A 22379-nucleotide genomic window follows, 5' to 3' on the forward strand; every position below is an offset into this window, starting at 1 on the left:
CATTGAGACTATTCAGAGAAGTGAAAGATTTGTTTAAGGTTACACATCAATCCTGTTACAAAACCAGGACTAAAATTCAGGTTTCCTGCATTCCTCTCAGGCTGTTTTTAGTAATCTATGTTCCTGAGAGAATGTGTATAATAGTAGCTTTCTCTGTCCTACAAAAGGAGACACCCATTCCAGGAAGTCTTCATGGGGGCAACTGCAGGACGTGCCACTCTTTCATCTTCCTCTGTCAGCGCTTGGCATTCAGCTCTTACCTCACATCCAGCCATTGTAGTGATTGAACTAGGAGCTGGCTTTGCCATAGTTGAGAATGTTATCTCCCCAATAAGCAAATTAGAGTTATCTCAGGGTTTTTTGTGTTACCATATAAATGCCCAACTCACGTAGATATTCAACTATAAGGGATCTAAGCTTAGCCTCTTTCTAGGCACTTCAGTTAACATATACAGAGAAGCTAATTTGTGTATATTTGGAAAGATACATTACAAACAGTGTCAACTAAGTGACTATATTGTTGTGTCATTAGATTGCTGAAGTCTAAGATATGTCACTCAGAAGTATCAGAGCTCAGTCTTTAGTGAACATTTTTTCCAAATGTCTAGGTACAGACACAGTCATGGGCAGCGTGGAGGTTACACTTGCATGAACACAGGCCTAGCACAACAGGACTTTGTAAGAGAGTAAAAGAATGTTAGAAAAAAAAAAAAAAAAAAAAGTAAAGATCTATATGGACCAGTTAAGAAAGAGAAGGCTTCTGAGAAGCAGAAAAACTTGCCCTGAGATTTAAATTTAAAAAAAAAAAATAGAGAAGTTGAAAATAAAGAAATGAGATTCCTTCAACATGGGAAAGATATATTTGAAAAGGACACAGGAAATTCCCTTAGATGTAGATAGATGAAAGGTCATTAAGATGAGCAGAAAGTGGTGGGAGATAAGTCTGGAAGGGTCGGCATAGGCAGATGAAAAAATGCTTAGCTCAGTGCTTTAAATAAAGAATGCAAACATCATTGTTCGATATACAAATTAACAATTTTTTTAAATGCGGTAGAGTCTTTTCAGATCCTTGAATAAGAGGAAAATAATATTTTTTCTCTGTCTATATAATTACTTCATATAAGATTAATCATTTTTATGTGAATCAACCAAATATCTGACATTACAGGGTTGGCATATCATCCTTGGATAGAGCCCTTTATTTGGCTGCAGGAATGTCAGTTTCCAACACTAGTGATCACAGTCTCCCCACCACTCTCTTCCTGACCGGGATCCCAGGGATGGAGTCTGCCCACTTCTGGATAGCCATCCCTTTCTGTGCCATGTATCTTGTAGCACTAGCTGGTAATTCTGCCCTCATCCTGGTTATTTCCCTGGACAATGCCCTTCACACTCCCATGTACCTCTTCCTTTGTCTTCTGTCACTTACCGACCTAGCTCTCAGTTCTACTACTGTGCCCAAGATGCTGGCCATTTTGTGGTTCCACGCTGGTGAGATTTCCTTTGGTGGATGCCTCACCTAGATGTTTTGTATTCATTCTATCTATACACTGGAATCTTTAATTCTTCTTGCCATGGCCTTTGATGGATATGTGGCTCAACCCATTAAGATATACAACCATTCTCAACCATACTGTCATAGGCAAAATTGGCCTTGTTGGCATATTCTGTAGCGTGGCTATTGTCTCTCCCTTCATCTTCTTGCTGAGGAGACTGCCCTACTGTGGTCACCATGTCATGGCACACACATACTGTGAGCACATGGGCATTGCTCGACTGGCCTGTGCCGACATCACCGTCAATATTGTCTACGGGCTGACAGTGGCTCTGCTGGCCATGGGCCTGGACTCTATCCTCATCACCATCTCCTATAGCTTTATCCTCCATGCGGTCTTTTATCTCCCAACTCGTGTTGCCCAGCACAAGGCTCTGAGCACCTGTAGCTCCCACCTCAGTGTCATTCTGGTGTTTTACATCCCTGCCTTCTTCTCACTCCTCACACATCGCTTTGGTCACCACCGAGTCCCCAAGCACGTGCACATCTTTCTAGCGAATCTGTATGTGCTGGTGCCTCCCGTCCTCAATCCTATTATCTATGGAGCCAGAACCAAGGAGATTCGGAGTCGACTTCTGAGACTGCTTCGCTTGGGAAAGATCTCAATATGAATTACTAGCAGAAGTTGGTGATAAGAAAAATAAATGGGAAGAATAGATGTCTAAATGCATTTACATGGATAGGTATATATGATATGAAAGGAATGGTTTTACATGGTAGAAAGCACTGAGTGGAAAAGAATTAGCCAATGAATCACAGCTATCATTTATCACCTTGACCAGGCCATTTTCTTAAGGCTAGCCCTTAGGATATGATAATATTTTCACATTTGTCTCGAAAATGGCCCCAACTTAATAAGTAGCAAGCCACCTTCTGATCTTGAGTGGAGTCTAGGTTTCATGGCAAAAATATTCTCCTGTAGTCCAAGTGGAAAAGAAAAAGACCATTTGGACTGGACTGTATTGGAGTGTGAGTTTACCTGGATATTATTTAAAATCACAAAGTATAAATTTAGAATGCCTAGGTTTGAATTCTGGCTCCACCACTTACTAGTTTTGACCTTGAATGGTGTTGCTAAATGTTTCTGTGCCTCAGTTTTGTCAACTACTAAATGAAGATAATATCTAACTCAATGATGTGGTGAGGAATGAATGTTACATAAGACAGTGATTGACATAGTGCTCAATAAATAAAGTGTGAAAATTATGTAACCTTTCTAAATATTGTTAATCATATTTTTAGTCTATCCAAAGCTTATTTTTACATTAGCTCACTACACAGGATTATTGTGATAACTGCCTTGCAACTCTATAATATTTAGACAGGGCTTGAAATACGCTTACTACTTAATAAAACTGTGTTTTTTTCTCATTTCTGTTCCTCTTCTCCATTTTGAGGCTCCTTTTCTTATGCCATAAACTTATACCTTCTTAAAGATTCAGGGAAGCCAGCTCAGAATTAATACTTTAGTAATTTTGGTTTTAAAGTAAATAAGTCCACTCATATTCTTCCATGTTCGAAGAGATAGTTGTTGTTATTTACATTTTAAACTAAATGCCTGTGATTCTAAGAGGTGAATAGCCTAAGGCTATGCTTTTGTGGACAATGCCTCATACATTATTTAATATTTTGTAATGGAAAGAATACAAGATTTGGGATCTAGAGGGCCATGGGGTTAAATTTTGGCTTCCTCATCTACTAGTTACGTGAATTAGGGCATGACATTTAACCACCCCAAGCCTTAGTAATGTACTTATTATAATGTCTGAAACAAAATGAGTACTCAAAACAGACTGATAATAGTTAGTAGTATTTGTTCTTAAATTTATAAGTGTACACTAAGGTTAATTATATCTGTTTTATTTCAAATAATTAATAGTGTTTTTCTATTTGATTTGGGGTTGATTGATCAACTACCATTCTCAAACTTTGTCAAAGTATGTATTTCATCAATGCCTTACATGCAATTAATAAGCATTCAATAAATGTTATGAAAAACGTGTTAGGGGTCATACTGTTATGTATCTTTGTTGAATTAATAAATAAATGAATGATGTCTTCCTTATGCTATCATGTTGCCTAGCATAGTGTCTGGCATATGGTAGATATTCAGTAATTTGATTCTTGTTTATTTATATTATATTGAGGCTATTTAGACTGAGAAGCATCCACAAGGATCAGGATAGAGAAAAATTTTTTTACCCAGAAAGCAATTAGAGAAAAAAATATCGCAAGTTGATGAGTGTGACAAGAAGAAATACCTCAGCTCTGTCCTTGGGGGCAAATTCAAGCACAAGGAGCTTTCATGTGCCAGGTCAGTAATCTTTTGGTACAGAGGAGTTCAGAGAAGAAAGATCGTAGGGGTAGATCAAACTAAAAGGGAAAAAGGGGGCAGATGAGGGTGCAGGAAAGAGATAGCAGAGAGAATTACAGGAAGAGGTAGAGAAAGCTGGAAGAAATAGTTAGACTTTTAGGGGGCTTCAAAAGCTAGTCCCAGATGAGAAGACATGGGCAGCCCTTCAAAGTTTTATGAGTCAATTTGTATTGAAATAGTGATGGATTGATCTCCATCAATTGTAACTGAAGTTCACAGTAAAGTGAGGTTGTTCATTGAGAAGGAACAAGAATTCCCATGTAAAATTTCTCTAACTAGTGCATCTTATTTTCAGCATCATTCTTCCCTAAAAGGCATAGTATGTTTGTATATGTGCATTCACAAGAAATGCAACTTCTGAGGATAGACATATGCCTCCATTCCTAGAGCACAAACAAATTATTTAGTCTGTGGTGTGAATGTGGCTCTGGTGATCCTTAAGCAACCCTTCTCCTGGACCTCTTTGAGAAATGTATTCACGGTTCTGCATATAAATCATTGCAACTGGTAAATTGCATATTAGAATCTTGCCTGATTGGCTATACTTGTTCTCTTTTTCTCTAATTCTGGCTCTTTCAATTTTTGCTGAGGGAGTCTCTCTGAATTCATTTTATGTGATTCAGCCCTTGAGAGACACTGAAGAACCATCCTGCCAAGTTCTTCCTAATGACATAGCCCATCTCTAGAACAAGAATTCATCCACCTCTCTCTCTCCTAACAAAACACACACTCACAAACACATGCATTCTCTTCTACTTGTAGGATTCAGAAACAAAACAGATACTACCCTCTGAGCTCCGAAGATTCTCTCACTATTATCTCTCTCTTATTTCTACTGCATATTAATTTTTGTCTGAATATGCTAATAATTATTCTTAGTAGAAGGATGCCATTCAAATTGTTCTTACTGTAAATATATTATAGATAATTTCTGTATTGTGATTTTATTCTCTTAGCTGTTCCTCTCTAAAGGAGATTCTAAATTCCTTAAGAGTTGGAAATATAATAATTTGTCCCTTCCTTTGTCCCAATGCAAAACAAGACAGACTTTGCACACATTGATTTCATAAAAATGATTAATGAGGGTGGTGCCTGTGGCTCAAAAGGGTAGGGCACCAGCCCCATATGCCAGAGGTGGCAGGTTCAAACCCAGCCCTGGCCAAAAACTGCAAAAAAAAAAAAAAAAAAAAAAGACAGAAAGAAAGAAAGAAAATGATTAATTATATGGGCAGCAGAAAGTCCAAGATCACAAACTCTGGAATCCAAGGGTTTGAGTTCCTCATCTTGGTCAATCATAAACTATTACTTGGGAAAAATACACCTTTTATGTGCTTTCTCCTTCCTCTGTACAGCTCTATATAATTTGTATTCATGTTGAAAATAATTAGTATGTCTCCTATATCAAGAATAGAGCAAAAAGGCTGGGCATATGGTTCATGCCTAGAATAATCCTTGCACTCTAGGGCAGGAGGATCTCTTGAGCTTAAGAGTTCAAGACCAGCCTGAGTAAGAGTGAGACCCGTCTCTATTAAAAACAGAAAAATTAACTAGCCATTGTGGCAGGCACCTATACGTAGTCCCAGGTATTTGGGAGGCTGAGGCAGAGGATCACTTGAACCTAGGATTTTAAAGTTGCTGTGAGCTATGACACCTCAGCATTCTAGCCCAGGTGAGACTCTGTTGCAAAAAAAAAAAGAAAGAAAAAAGAAAGAAAAGAAAAAGAATAGAGCAAAAAGATGGGGAGTGAGGATGGTAATAAATGATATTGCAATTCTAGTGACCTGGACAGAGTGGTAGCAATGAAAATGACAAAAGAGGATCCAGTTCTGAGTATATTTTGAAGGTAGTACCAACTTGATTTTATAACTATTAGTAAAAATGAGAATCAAGGATACCTGTAAGATTATTGGTTGAAACAACTGGAAGGTGGATTTGCCTTTTGTTTATTTGTAAGACAGTCAGACTGGGAAAGCAGAGTGACATGTTTGTAGGAGAAGATGATGAGCTCATTATCTCTAAGGTATCCTGGAGGGAAGCTTTTGTGGCTTTGACTATAGGAGTCTGAGATTCGGAGGAGGAGTCTAGACCAGAAACATGAACCCGGAGCTTCTCAGTGTGCACATGCTGTTGAAAGTCATGCAGATCGGTGAAAACCAAGGAAATAAGATAACATATATGAAAACTTCAAAGTTAAGAGGTCAAAGAAATGAGGAGGAATCACAAATGGAAAGAAAAAAGAAAAGTCTTTGGGAAAGAAGTTAATTTTAAAATTCATAGTTTCCAGGAACAAGGGGAAGTGTTCCAAAGGAGAGAGGGTGATCAGCTATAACACACACAGAAATCACTTAACTATGACCAATAGGCAAGGAGGATGATGACAGAAAACTTACCGTAAGATTCACCAATGCAAAGATTTTTGATTATCCTGATGGGAGTGATTACAAACTTTAAAGTAATATAGGTAAAAGTTTAATTATATTAGGTTTATGAGAATAAGAGGAGCTTATTGGTGTCAATGAGTATGAACAACTCTTTTTAGTAGTTACTGTTGCTACAAAGGTAAGCAAAAAAAATAAAATGTAGATAAAAGGATAAAGAAACACTGTTGTTGTTGTTTTTTTATTTTTTATTTTTAAGATTGGAAAATGACCTAGTATATATTAATGGGAATAAAGTACCAAACAATGAAATGTTGATGGTACCAGAAAGAGAAAAATATTGTCTTTGAATAGATAAGAGAGAAAGGAAGTTAGTATTTTCATGAAAGAGCTAGACTGTAGTAATTGCATCCCAGCAACAGAAGAACAGGCAGAACATTTTGCCACAAATTAAACTAAGTGGGAAAATAAGGAGTGAGAATTGATGGATAATATTTCTCAATGCTTCTGTTTTTTCATGAAAATGGGAAGTAAAGTCTTCAGATAAACAGGAGAATAGAAATGGTGTGGAGGAGAGAAATAATTTGTCTCACTCAGGGAACGTAGTATATATTGAAAAGAGAAGACCAAAAATAAAAAATTCTCTGGCCATGTTGATAATGTTAAATCCTACAAAAGCAAACTTTTAAAAGGAGGCAGGCTCATAAATATTCCTGGCTTTGGCAATTAAGAGGCCATTGCTGACTTTGGGAGAATGGTTTCCTTGGAACAGAAGGGAAAATCAGGAAGCTGATGGCAATACTTTGAAAAATAAATGGGCCTTGAAGAATTAGAGAATCTACAGAAACAGAAACATTTTTAAAAACTGCAATGTGCAAAGATAGGACATCCTGCAGAGAGTGAAGCAAGGATGAAGAAGGTCTTATTTATTTGTTCAATGGTGACAAGGGATGACAGGCACTGTACACCTGTGATCAGTACCTGGCCGAACTTGTAGGCATGTTGGTCCAGGTACCTCACACTAGTAGAGTCTCCTGGGGATGAATGTGGATTGTGAACATTAGGTATCTGTAAAACTATGGCCAGAAATGTCCTCACTGGACTCTGGACCTTGATGCTCATAGGCAAGTTATGATCTTAGGACCCAGGCCTGGATAACCCATCCTAAGGCAAACATCTAGGGAATCACCAGCATGGTGGCAATGACAATGAGGACCTTCAATTTTTTTCATGAGTAGCCACCTTCCTCTCCCCTTCCCATAGTAGGAAGTAGTGTGAATGAATTTGTTTGTTTGGACAGGCTCTGTGAAATCCAGTCCCACTCTAAGGAGCAAGTTTGAGATGTGTGTTAGGAAATTAGAGCATCGATTGAGCACAGACATTAGTTACTATTACAAATCAAATGTAAGGTAAAGATAGGACAGTTTTTAGTGAGTGCCTATATGACAAGGATATGCTACATGTTAAATATAAGTGTATTTAACTCACAGAAACTTGTGCGAATATCCAGTAGACCTAGGTAGTACTATCTTCCACCTGAGAAAACACTCAAAGAGTTCAAATCCGTTTAGTGACACTTACTAGCCCTTACTATTTTCTAAGCACCCTCTGCTAAAAGACTTGCATAGATTATTTAATCCTTACAAAAATTCTAAACAGTAGGCACTATTCTCCTTCTCTATTCACTAAGAAAATGAAAATAAGGAGGCCAAGTAGTGAATAAAAAGTCATTCAAGTAGTGCAGGCAGTACCTGAAGTTCAAGTTAAGCCATTATTTTTTTCTCCAAAGCTGATACTCTTGAGACTGAAAAGATGGAAACTGAAGTTTAATTCAAGCTTTGAATGAGAGGAACTTTTATATGTCACAAATTGGGAAAGGTATAAGGTTTTTTTACAGTCCTATAGTGTGTGAATCAGACTGAAGGTCAGTTTCCGAGGCAGGAGCGCTTGGTTGTGTCCAGTACAGTAGCCCCACCCCCATCCACAGTTTTGCTTCCTATGGTTTCAGTTACCCACAGTCAATTGCAGTATGAAAATATTAAGTGAAAAATTTCAAAAGTAAAGTTTCACGTAACCTTTGTTTCGTAGTATAATTGTATTATTTTATTGTTATTCTTGTTAATCATTTTGTATAATTTATAAATTAAAGTTTATCATAGGTGTGTATGCACAGGGAAACCATAGTATATATAGAGTTCTGGAGTATCTACAATTTCAGGGATCCACCAGAGGTCTTGGAACGTATCCCATGCTGATAAGGGGGACTACTGTATTTCCCCAAATGTCCCATCATGGAATATATTTCAAGAAATCACTTGCTGAATTTTCATCTTTTAAATTTCCAATAACAGCTACTACTGACATTAAGTTTTCTAAATATACTATATTGAGCAAAATAGTCAAGTATTTTAGTTTTATTTCTTATAAGAAAAACTGTCAAGTTATTTTATCATTATAATTTTTTATTTTCTCTTATTTTTATATTTCTATGTGTAAATAGATGTTAGTGTGCCAACTCTGTTTATAATTTAAAATTTATGTGGTTTTGTGCATCTACAACTAGCACATGGTAGACATTTAATAGTTGCTACTGAGTAGAGGCAATTTAATTTCTGTGCCTCTAATTTCATGTATGACCATTAAAACGTATGCATGTGATTATCAAAGTTTATTTCCTATAGTATAACTCCCACTATACTATAGTATAGTATTGAGATCCTCCACGTTATCTAATCTTATTCGAGCTTTATAATTCTACTGTATTTCTCAGTGAGACATACAGTGAACATGTTTTTTATTATATGTGGTAACGAGGGTTATCGCTTGTAGATAAGGTTATTGTGGGATTCAGCTTACCCATTCTGTGCAGCATTCTTCCTCCTTTCCTAAACTTTTTTTTTATTAAATCATAGCTGTGTACATTAATGCAATCATTGGGTACAGTGTGGTGTTTTCATATACAACTTGAAATATTTTCATTCAACTGGTTAACATAGCCTTCATGTCATTTTCTTAGTTATTGTGTTAAGATGTTTATATTCCACTCTTAGAAAGATTCACTTGTACCCTTGTAAGATAAATCTCCAATATTGATATTGCAGGAAGGAATTGTTTCATCAGAGATCCTCAACCCTCTCCCGATTCGGGTTTTCCAAGCAGCTCCTGCCTTCAGTTTACCTAGACAGATAATATGGGATGAAGGGATCCCACATTTGCTAACATCTTAAGGGGTCTAGCTGTAGCCTCCACTCTGGGCTAATGCCTTAGAGATGCAGCACAAGACACTTCTTGCCCACAATTTCCCCTTACTGACTGAAGCCCAGGTTTACATTGACCATAGATAACAGAGGATTTTGCAACCCTGACAGCAAGCTTGACTCTGTAAAATTCTGCTTTGGGCTCTTTAATTATCCTGAAGCTAGAACACAGTGAATCCTGGGACTGTAGACTGTAATTGGACAGGATATCACAGTATGACTAACAATAATGACAATCGTGTTTCCCACCCAACTCAGGACTCTGGCCCCTGAGGCTTAGGTGCTGGAGGAAAGAAAAGCACACATCTATGGTCCTAGAATACTGCTCTTCTCATTCTACCTGCTTCGCCCCACAGGCTCTTACTCCTCCCTGGAACCAAACATGAGCCCCTGACCTCACAAAAACAGATCAACATCTTGACACTACAGGAAAACAAAGAGCAAATCACAGCCAGGCCCAGTGGCTCAAGCCTGTAATCCCAGCATTTGGGCGGTCAAGGCAGGTGGATTGCCTGAGCTCACAGGTTCAAGACCAGCCTGAGCAAGAGCAAGACCCTGTCTCTCAAAAATAGTCCCAGCTACTTGGGAGGCTGAGGCTCAAACTTTAGCTCAATCCCAAGAGTTTGAGCTATGACACCACAGCATGCTACCAAGGGTGACAAAGTAAGACTCTGTCTCAAAAAAAAAAAAAAGAAAAGAAAAGAAAAGAAAAATGAGCAAACCATGTACTGGGTTCATTGATGAGAAGAGAAGCCCCAGTAATACGGACATCACTGACATCCACATCTTCCAGCTCTCCAGGCTCACAAAGCATCACAACACAATTAAAACACAATGTCTATCTCAGAGATGTCCTCACCCCCCACTCCCCAGGGAGGAGACTCAGCTGTTCCTCAATCCCAGACTTAACTGACCTCTAAGACTAACTCTGAATGTTTAGTTTAGTTTCTCCTTAAGAAACTTTCCCAATGTGCTCCTACTCTACCATCTTTTTCAACAGCTTTTGTCCTGCTACATGGTTGCATTTAGCCATTGGTACTCCTGGTCATGCTCTGCCTGCCTACACGATGAGTCATATCACTAACAAGTCAGAAGTTTACAGGAGAGGTGATCAAATAGATTGGGGAAGTGCTGACAATTTTCACTGAGACACAGAGAACATAGAATTCAAAATAGGAATGGGCAAGGTGCTATACTATATTTGGATATGCTGAGGCAGAGATTCCTCTGGGACATCTAAAGGGAAGACCAATGAGCTATGCAATATACATTTAGACTCAGGAAATTAGGAAGCATGAGTGTAGAAAAGCCAGAGCTGTGGAAACGGTCAAACCCTCTGAGAAATGAATAATAAAAGAATTGGCATAATAAACTCTTAGGAAGCACAACTCTATAAGACAATGGACAAGAAAATGTATTAATATTAAATGTAGTAGAATTAAGTATAGTAATATTAAAGAAAGCATCTTTAATAAACAGAGGTCAAATTCTGTAGAAAAATGTGGAAAGATAAGTAATGAGAAACAGCTGAGAAGCTCTATACCTTACTGGGGGTAAGTTCCTGGCTGCAGAGGATTATAAAACATCACTACTGGAAGGGAGACACCTCTGAGATATTCAGAAGCAAAAGGATAAAATTTGTTAGCTGATAAGGCAGCAGAGTTGAACATTTTGTAAAAGAAACTTGAATAGAATAGGATGGTGCTTCAGAAGCAGTCAAGGTTCACTTCAAAGAGCAAGATCCTGGCTTAAGCTGGTGTCAGAAGAAAAAGCCTCACTGAGAAGGAAGTTGGGTATCTTTTCTGCAATATCAAGAGACTGGACCTATGGACAGAGAAACATGAAGGTGAAAGAATAATAAGCAGCTTTAAGAGACCATAAGGAAAGTTGTGACTTCATGGTCAGGATTCCTGCATGTCACTCTGGAGCTAGAATAGAGGTGGCCCATGATGATATTGATAATGCTGGTGGAAACACACTTGCTGACTAAGCATGAGTACAGATACCAAACAAACTCGGATTTCCCACCCCACGTTTAAAATTTTAAAAGACTCTGAGGTTAGAAGCATGAGAATAAGCGACACCCAATCCCAAGACCATATAACATAATCATTTGCTCTGTAAGTAACATTCCCTTTGCCTCCCATCCCCAAATTTACATCACACGTGAGATCCAAGCAACCTTTTTAATGTAGAACAGGCTTAGACAGTTAGAGTGGGGCTGTCCAAATGTGCACATGATCTGAGTAGAAGGAATTTTCAAAATAAGCTACTTCCCTTCCCTCCCTTCTCGCCTCCTTTTTTCCCCTCTCCATAGGATGGTGGATTGTAAGCATCACTGGAGGAATCTAGGCCTGTGGAGGCTCTATTCCTAGCAGCCTCTCAATAGCAGCATGGATGTCCCCACCTGTAGCCTTCAGGGCCTGCAAGTTGGCATCACGATCAGCAAAGCCCATGGCCTGCAGCTGCTCCAGTTGTTGCTGGTAGCGACCTTCAGCAAGGAGGGATGAGGATAGGGAGGATTGGGTAGTCTGAGAACAGGTGTTGGCCAGTGCATGGAGGAGCTGAAGAACAGCTGAGGAGGATTGTCCACGATCCACTCTATGACCTTGTCTTCTGCCTCTAATTTCATGAACTCCTCTGGCTCCACGGGGTCTGTCTGGGTGCCATAAGAAGAGTCCAAGCCCAGGCACCTCCTTGGACAGTATCTGTAGACCTTGTTCTATCTGTATCAATGCCTGCAGTGCTCGTGGGTTGGTGAGGATAGGAAGTAGTGGCAGGTGATGTCTCAGGGGGCTTCCAGTTTCCACCTGACGTAGCAGAGCTGGATTCTGCTGCAGGAATTGTAAGGCTCTACGCAAAACAGAGGGTGAAGTTCTCAGCTGACTGGTTACAGTGGCCTTATCTGTGGGATGCTGGCAATCCTGGGAGGGAAGATGTCCTGAGCATGAATCTGGCATACCAGTCTTGCACCCGGCATTGGCCTGATTTGAGGCCATACCCTTGACCTGGGCAGTTACTCCTGCACTGACCTCTTGTACCAATGGCTTGGCAGGTACAGGAGTGGTGAGGGTGGTGGTAGTGGTGTCAGTACTATTGTGTGCATTGGCTTTCCCCCTGCAAGACTCTGAACTTGAGATGTAGTCTTTGGAAGCAACCAATAAGGCCATAGTGGAGAGCATAAGTTTCTGTATGTCAGAACAGACTGGACGCATGGCATTATCACCACCTGGCACTACCTTCAAGGCCTCCAGCCTCCGTTTGTCTGCCTGCAAGAGCTCCTGTTGCTGGATTGAGTTCTGTAAGGTTTCCAGAGCCTTGAGAGCTGGCTCAAGTTTTTGTACTGGCCTTGAGGATTCAGGAACATGGCTAGCATTGGCGGGTTTTTCACTTGCCAGGCCTTGAATCCCAGGGTCTTCCAGGAACTGCACCACAGATTCTGGTGCAGCCGTCAGAAGCTGAGCCAACTGGCCAAAGAAGTCAGCTAGATCAGGTGAGCTCCTTACAAGCTGGCCCAGCCTCGTTAGCATCCCAGCACCCTCAGTGGCTGATGGTTCAGAACGATGGGTGTAGTGGCCTCTTTTCACCACCACGTGGACTGTACTGCCATCAAGGATGCCACACTGGCTCAGTATGTCTTTGTCCCGGAGCATCTTTCCAGTGAAGATGAGCACTAGTTGGTCACTGTTACATTGAAGGCGTGTGGAGATCTTCTTCTTAAAGTGGTGGATGCTGCTGTTTTCTGCCAACATAAATTCCTGGCAGTCCTGTGGAGTCTTAACAGAGACTCTGATGATGCGTGATGATGGCTCCCGACCAGATACCAGCTGGCTGTCCCCTGCTTCTTCTCTAGCCCGTGCCATACTTCCTTGAGAGCAGAATGCAGGGCTACCTGAGGACACTGTGGGGCACAGACGTACAGAAGCCCAGATGTGGCCCTGAGCACGCCCGTGTGCAGGGACCTGTAGGTGTGCAGTGATGTCTTCTCACCCACTTCTTATAGATGCTACCTCCCCACTGTAGCCCTGAAGCCACCTGGCTCCCATGGGGTGGCAGCTGCTCTTCCCCTGGGCCAGACATGATGTCAGTGATGAGGTCACAGTTGAAAGGTAGAACTGAATGGGGGAAGGGCAGGAGTTCTACCACCTGCCTGAGGTTGAGCTCTTTTTATGATTTTATTAAACAGAAGTAGAAACAAAACTAAACGTGTCTATATAGAAATATGTTTCACTCCATACTATTCCACTATTGAAATGCTACCATTTGAGTCTGAGAAATAAATACAACTGAATGAAAGACTATCATCTAGTTTAGAAGTACTTAGTTTAGTCACTTATCTTCTACTGAATTGCTGTACAGTGACCATGGCTCAGCCAAGGCCTCAAGTCTCTGTCTCTGTGTGAACTGAATAAAGGTATCTATAATAAGTTCATCTAGTCTCACCATAGTCTGTAAGCAGATTGTACTTCTGAGGCCCTCAGAAGTCACATACAAGGTTCTAAAACAATTTACCATTTTCCCTATGAACTTGTAAAGAAGGTTGCTCTCAGAGAAATAAACTATGATCTCAACTAGGAAGATCAGAGCTGAGATATGTGAAATCATAAGAAAGTAACAGTTTGACTCTAGTCTGTAGGACTTAACAACTGTTATATTTAAAGTATTAATATATTTGAAAATGAAACATGTCACTTGGGAGAGGACATATTTTGCTGTAAAAGAATGAAATAGCCTTTTAGACACTGTTTTCTTTTTGTTATTGTTGTTATTTTTTATACAGAATATCACTTTGTTGCCCCCAGTAACATAGCTATGGCATCATAGCTCACAGCAACCTCAAACTCTTAGGCTCAAGTGATCCTCTTGCCTCAGCCTCCCAAGTAGCTCAGACTACAGGCACCCACCACAACACCCGGCCCAGCAATATTTAGAGACCAGGTCTCACTCTAGCTCAGGCAATCCACTGGCCTCAGCCTCCCATAGTGCTAGGATTACAGGTATGATCCACTGTGCCCAGGCTTAGACATTTTTTTGACCTCTTCAGGCCAGAAGTCCCTCCAGTAAAGTTTGTTCTCTGCAACAATCATGTAGTTGAGGCATCAGGCTGTATAACCATAAGAGTTTATACGATTATTATTGCCATTATATACTTGACCCCTTTTTTTGATTCTAGAATTTCCAGGAACTACACAGTTAGGATTAGGCTTTCCAGACTGCCACCTCCAGAAGATTTTCCTAGACATGGGGAACATGAGCATCTGGACTCATGTTTATTCTATAGTGATATAAGTTTTTAAACTTTAATTAATTTGACTGAGTATCTCCAGTGTCTGACCAAAGGCCAATTCTTGACAAGTTGTGATTTCCAAGTTTCAAAGAATTTTCCAGTCCCTAGGAATTTTGTAGAATAAGCATCATGGCTGACTAGCTGGCAGCCAAACTACTGGGCCTCTCCTGATAATATCTAGACTTCAGCACTATTTCTAGCATGCAGCTATTCATTACCAGCAAAACTAATTCTTTTGTGGATCCTTTTGGGCTATCTCCAGTATAATCAGATATTCAAATTAATGTTTCTGGCCTTCACTTAGTGAATACATTTCTGTGTAACAGGGAATAAAGAACATTCTAGGCAATATTTATTCAGAACCACTTTTGCATATCTCAAGGTTTCAGATATAATTTTTTCCTCATGGACTTCAAGGTGAACCATCCATTTGTCTCCTCCTGTATAGGCTCTATTGTCAGCACCTGACTGTCTCCTTCCCCAGTATCAGATGACAGTCCTTCCCAGTCTATTTACTTACTTTTTTCTCACAACAGGAGCCCATACTGCTTCAACATAGAACCATTCTTTTTCTTTATGAAGAAGCTGATATTTTTTAAATATTTTAAAAAGAGAGCTTGGACTTTCTGAAGTGTAATAACTCTGGTTTAAATCCTACTGTCACCACTTCATAACCTTCAACAAACCATTTACCCTTTTTGAGACTGGGTGCCAACATCTCTAAAATGATGATGGAGATTAAGGGAAAATATTCAGATATAGTGCAATCCAAGCTGCTTGGCACAAAGCAGATGTTTACTAAATATTGAGTACTATTTTAATATATAAGTCATTGCTAGTTTTGGGTATCTCTTGTGGTCATGTTTGTAACTGGATTGGGAAGGAGAGAAGAGAATGGATCTGTCAGGATTGACCAAGTTTTCAGGTACATATTTAATAGCAGGTGATATAGAAAATTCCAGACATATTGGTGGAGGAGATATGATGTCCATAAAATCTTCTGTCAGGAGTGGTATCAACAAGATAATGAAATAGGAGTTTCCAGCCTCTCCCTCCTCCCCCCCCCATAAGAAACACCAATTTTGGCAACTATCCAAGCACAAAAATGCATTTGTGGGAGCTCTGGCATCCAGATGAGAAATTCTAGCACCCCAGTGGAGAAAGAAATCCCAAAGTGAACACACTGAAGAAAGTAAGAAGAAAAATCTCACATTACTTGTGTTATCTTTTCCCCAGGGAAGCTCTGCTTGGTGCTGCAAGAGATTCCCTTGGCTCATGATTTCTCCTACAGGGAAGAAAGTCAAGTGCTTGGCTTCTCCTGACCATGTGACAATGCCAGGAAACCCACTTCTGTCTTTCCCACCCAGAACACTGAGAGAATTGGCATAGCTCAGTAGCCTGGGGACATCTAGAAGCAGGAACAAGGGGGCAGGGATCTCATAGCAATTGGTGTACAGATCTCAAAATCTGACCATAGGTCTTGGACTCCACCAAGAGGCTCACCCACAAACTTCAAAGGACTATTGCCTGCAAACCCCTCAAGCTTACAAATATTCACCCTCAAAACCCTGCACATCCCCTATGGCTAGCACCCTGTGCAGTCCCATGGATAAAGTACATGAAGCCCTACATACAACACTCAGATAGCAGTCAAACTGGAGAAGACACATTATCTTGAGCACTTCAAGGCACTACTCTAAGGAATATAAATGGGGGTCTCCTATCACCTGGACTGGCCTTGAAGGATCAAGAGAAGGCATATAATCCTATGACTTTCCCCCTAAAAGGAAACAAAATAGTGTGGTTGGCACAACTATGGAAAAGATCTGAGGGATCTTGAGAATCTCTAACCAGATTCACTAATGAAGATTTTTTGTCTTTAGAGGAGATGATTTCTTTAAATATGAAGTCAGCAACACAAGGCTAAAGAAACATAAAAGATCACAAAATGATGAAACCACCAAAGAAACAAAGTAAAACTCCAATGGCAGACCCCAAAGAAATGGAGATCTATGAATTGCCTGACAAAGAGTTTAAAATAATCATCTTATGTATAGAGAGCTAAAAGACTACAAAAATAGACAAATACACAAAATCAGAATGACAATATATGAACAAAATAAAAAGTTTAACAAAGAAAAAAACTAAGAAAGAAAAAAAAGGAAATTTCTAGAGTTGAATAATACAAAGTCTGAGTTTAAAAATTCAACACAAAGCTTCAAAAACAGGCTCCATTAAGCAGAAGAAAGAATTAGCAAACTCAAAAATAAATCATTTGAAATTATCCATCAGAGGAACAATAGTTTTTTAAAAGGATAAAAAAGAGAGAAGAAATCCTAGGGTAATTATAGAACACCATGAAGCAAAGCAGTATGCACATTATGAGTTCCAGGAGCAGAAAATAGAAAGAGATAAAAGCTTATTTAAAGAAATAATGACTCCCTCCCCCCAAAATGCTCTTTCTAAATCTGGGGAGGAAAATGAATATCCCCATCCATAAAGGCCTCCACACCCTCCAAAAGAAACCCCCACAAATATTGAAGATATAAAAGTCTTCACTGAGATATATTATAATCAAATTATCAAAAGTCAAAAACAAAGTGAATTTTGAAAGCAGTAAGAAAAAGCTCCACATACAAAGACTATTATCTCATACAAGGGAACTCGCATAAGACTATTGGATTACTCAGCAGAAACTTTACAGGCCAGAAAATAGCAAGATCATATATTCAGAGCACTAAAAGGATGAAACAAAACTAGGGATTTTATACCTGGCAAAGCTCTCCTTCAGAAATGACGGGAGGTAAGAACTTTCCCAGACAGATAAAAATTGATGGATTTCATCACCACTAAAACTGCCTTATAAAAAATGCTAAATGGAGTTCTTTAAGTTGAATTGAAAGTACTCTAATTAGCAACATGGACACATATGTAAGTACAAAATTTACTAGCAAAGGTAAGTACATACTTAATGTCAGAATATTCTAATGTTACAATGATGGTATATAAATCATTTTTAATTTTTGTATAAAAGTTGAAAGACAGAAGTTTTAAAAAATATCTATAACTACAATAATTTACTAATGGATATACAATATATAAAGATGCAAATTATGACATTAATAATATTAAATGTGTAGGGGGGGAGAAGTAACATGTAGAGGCTTTGCAAGCATTTGAAGTCAAGTGAACATCCTAAAATAGACTGATTTAAGATGTTTTAAGCAAGCTTCATGGTGATCACAAAGAAAAAACCTATAAGATACTCAAAAGACAAAGAGAACTAAATCAATATATACCACTAGAAAAAACCCTCAAATCACAAACAAGACAACAGAAGAGGAAATAAGGAAGAGTAGAGGAGCTACAACACAGTGAGAAAACAATTAACAAAATGACAATTCTATGTCCTTACCTATCAATACCTTTAAATTAAATTAATTAAGTTCTCCAATCAAAAGACATAAAGTGACATGAATAAAACAAGATCAAACTATATACTGCCTGCAAGAGACTCACTTTAGCTTTAAAGACACACATATACTGAAAGTATATGTGACCACTGCTGTTCTCTTGGATATAAACCCCAGCCTCTAAAAGGTTGATTAGGACACCCTAGAGAGGATGTCATCAAGAGAAGGTGGGGTAGGGGAGAGAAAGACAGAAATTAGCTACTAGGGATATAAGCCATTCTAACACATATGCGTTTGTGATTGTGTGTCTGTGAGGGGGTTTCCAAAGGAGACTGACATACTGACATGTGAGTCAATGGACTAGAAGAGGAAAAACAACCCTTTCTGTGGGTGGGCACCATCCAATTCTCCACCAGAACAGCTAGAACATGCCTATGCATGAAGGGCAACAATCAGCTTGCTGAGTTTCCTTTCTTTCTTTCCATCTCTGAATGGAACACTTGTCCTTAGACACCAGGTTGGAGGTTCTTGGCTTTTGGACTCCAGGACTTGTACCAGGGGCCTCTGGGGGCTCTTGGGCCTTCACATCCTGGACTGGGGCTTAGCTGTGAGCTTTATTGGTCTTGAGGCTTTTGAACTCAGACTGAGAGCCAAAGCAAGTGGCTCTCATCTCCCACCATGCGTGTGGCCTGTAGCCCTATTGTGGAACTTTGCGTTTGCAATGGTGTGAGCCAATTCTCCCTAGTGAACTTCTTAGTGGTTCTGTCCCTGTGGAGAACCCTGACTACTCCAGCTTAAGGGGTAAGAAATGAAAAATGAACTGAGGGGTAAAGAGATTGAATATCTTATGGGTAGGGCTGCTGCCTAGAGACACTTCGTTCCTTAGTCCTTCTCTTTCCTCTTATCAGCTAGAGACAGAAGCTAAATACCACACCTTCAAACAGCTAAAATCCTAAAATAAGAAAAAAGCAAAACAAAACAAACAAACAAAAAAATGTGGGAAGAGGGGAAGACTGCTGCTTTAGGTGGCTGCAAGCCCAGGAGAAAAACGTTATATATTGAGCAAATGTCAGGTCTAGTAAACTTAATGATAGTCCTGCATTACCTATTCATTTGAAAACAAACGCTTAAATACACAAGGCAAAAAAATAAAAGTTAAATAAACCATGAATACATATGTAATATTTCAATGCAACTATAGAATTAATAAATTGTATATACAATTCTGTTATGTTATATCCAAACTTTGGTATTGTATAACCAAATGAAAACAAGATTTCATAATTTGATACAATTGGAAACTTGCAATTCATATGCTAAATGTACATGCTATAGTAAAAAAAAGTTATTAAAAGGATACCAATTGATTTTTGTGCCTCTTCCACATAGGTTCTAACTTAAATATTTCCTAAAATGTACCAATTGACACACTTCATGGATTTAGCTGATATTGAGCCTGTAATTATAGTTATACCTGAGAATTTCACAGCATTCAACCTCATGCCCTCTATAATGCTAAGAGGGTAACTAAATATAAAATAGAGATAAAATAGGTATGCCTCACTTTAACTATAACTTTGCCCGAATTTTCATAGTCATAGCACCTGTTTCCTCAAAATATTTCATGTTGGGTACACGTGCACTAACATAATAAGTAATTAATTAAAATAAAGTTTGGGGCACTTATAAATTGGTTTGATAAAATGGGAACTTATGAGCCTTTACTTGAAACAATTAATATGGCCCAATGTAAACTAAAATAGCAGCTTCAAGGATTAAAACTTATATAAAACCTAAATTAATGAAGGTGTAATTATCTCCACTGCTTCTCCACAATTTAGCCAAATTTTGCCTGTTCTTAACTCCCAGAAACATAATGGGTGCCTTATGGTTAATTAGACACACTAACCAGAAGTCTGGTTCCCATATGCACCCATCAAGGCTTCTATACCCAGTACTCAATGTTACTAAAATTACCAATTCTGTTCTGCCAATAACCAGAGAATATTTCACTCTTAAAGATTTGGCTAATGTGTGCCTATTTCAGCAGTCCTTCAACCATAGCTTGCTTTTTGCTCCAAAGGAACTCAATACACTTTTTCCAAGCTGCCCCTGGAGTATCTCAGTAGCCTTGCCACCACATATAATCTTTTTAGACAATATTTTTACTAAAATAAAATTAATATTTTATCCATCCTTCTTCAAGAGCACAGATATGGAAATTTTACACACTTATTAATGGCACAAAAGTCTAATATCTTTTAATCTTTCCTGGGTTCTGGAGGTAACTGGTAACATATTCTTTATTTACAAATATAACACAAATTAAAATCCCCAAGCACCATTGTTAATGCTTAAGAAAGCAAAACTCCTTTACTATAAAGGCTTTAGCAACCTCTTTTATGTCTCCTCAAGGACTATTGTAAATTCTTCCATAGGACTTCTTTTTTCTTTCTTTCTTTTGTGTGTGTGTGTGTGTGTGTGTGTGTGTGTGAAAGAGTCTCACTTTGTCTCCCTTGGTAGAGTGCCATGGCATCATAGATCACAGCAACCTCAAACTCTTCGGCTCAAGTGATCTTGCCTCAGCCTCCCACATAGCTGGGACTACAGGCACCTGCCACAATGCCTGGCTACTTTTTAGAGATGGGGTCTCTAACTTGCTCAGGCTGGTTTTCAACTCCTGAACTTAAGCAATCCATCTGCCTCAGCGTCCCAGAGTGCTAGGATTACAGGTGTGAGCCACCATGCCCAGCCTCCATAGGATTTCTGATGCAAAAAGTTGCCCCTCTTCACCTGTGCTATACAAAATTTAAACAACAAATAATCGGCTATCTACTGTGCTGTCCTGGATAATAGATTCTCTCACAGACACTGAGCCTGTGACCCTCCACTCCCACCTGCCTATTGTGCTTTGGCTTATAAAAAGACAAAAGAAACCCAAGCTCAGCATGGCTACCAAGGCCTCCATAAGACAGGATGGAACCAAACCTGAGCCCTCTGAGATGTTCCACATGTAGAGGGTAAAATATCACTACCTTTTTAGCTGCTCATGTCAAAAACCTATCCAAAGAAAATTCCATGAACAAATCCTGTCCACCAAGCTTTAAAAATACATCCTGAATCTATCACTTTATCTTTGCTATTACCACACAGTTCTAAATAGTCTGTCACCTGGACTTCTGTAAGACCCTGGTACTAGTCTGTCATCTGTGGGTAGGATTGTCACGGTCCCTACGACAAGAGTAACACGAACATGAAATATGTAAACTGCTGTGCAAAACATATTATTTTGGTAAGTAGTATTTTGAGTGCTGATGCGATACCTGTATAGACTAGGGATGTAAGAGGCAGTGAGTCCACAACTCTAGACTGCTTAGACCTGCCAGACTGCTTGTTTTACAAAGAATATTCTGACCAATCATGTGTGTCTTGGTGAAAACTACGGAGGTGATGAGGAGCTGTGTTCACCCACTCTTCTATTTCTTTGATTTCACACATCTTTTGCCTTACTTTATTCTCTTCCAGTCATAAACCTAAGTGAAATCTACTTGAACTACTTCTACACCATCATGTTCACTAATATCCAGCCCAGATCATGCTGCCCTATATGATCTGACATACGTAGGTAAAAGGGGTAATAAATCCTTTCTTCGGTTGCACATGAATCTGACTTTCAGTTAACATGCCGTCTCTGGTACATTGACAAGTAGGTAAGTGTAAAATATCAATCATATTGCTAGTGTGAAAGTTGTCAGTGCCAAAAAGAAGTCACTTTTATCTCAAAACCAAATAAAGTCTGCAGGAGACGAAAGGGAGAGTCCTCACACATATTTGCCTGGTAAAAACAATAATCACAAGAGACTGTGTTAAAACCACAACTTTAAATTTAAGACCATTTCTATAAGGACATCTTTCCAGTAACAGCTAGTCCAAACCTTAACTTTGCCAGAATCCTTACTAAACCACAACCTTACAGCCAGATTATTTCTATGAAGACCCTCCTCCCCCAAGGCCGGGATGTGTTACCATGGGTGATATGAAAGCCCCTATAATCAATGAACTTTTATTTCAAAAGGACCTTAAAGAACTTTCATGTTTTTTTTTTTTTTTTTTTT

At 39.1% G+C, this 22379-nt stretch overlaps 2 protein-coding genes across 2 annotated transcripts; one reads left to right on the forward strand and one right to left on the reverse strand.

The window, feature by feature from the left end:
• Nucleotides 1–1214: 1214 nt before the first annotated feature.
• On the forward strand, nucleotides 1215–2166 carry LOC100946432 (olfactory receptor 52D1-like). Its single transcript, XM_012802665.1, is given in 2 exon segments — nucleotides 1215–1597; nucleotides 1599–2166. Coding segments are annotated over 2 exon segments (951 nt in total).
• Nucleotides 2167–11912: 9746 nt separating this feature from the next.
• Nucleotides 11913–13427, reverse strand: LOC111723225 (ubiquilin-3-like). Its single transcript, XM_023509731.1, has one exon. The coding sequence runs from the start codon at nucleotides 13425–13427 to the stop codon at nucleotides 11913–11915; it is 1515 nt and encodes a 504-aa protein (XP_023365499.1).
• Between the last annotated feature and the right edge of the window lie 8952 nt (nucleotides 13428–22379).

This window comes from Otolemur garnettii, unplaced genomic scaffold (genome assembly GCF_000181295.1).
Source record: "Otolemur garnettii isolate 467f Iridium unplaced genomic scaffold, OtoGar3 scaffold00001, whole genome shotgun sequence".
Lineage (NCBI taxonomy): Eukaryota > Metazoa > Chordata > Mammalia > Primates > Galagidae > Otolemur > Otolemur garnettii.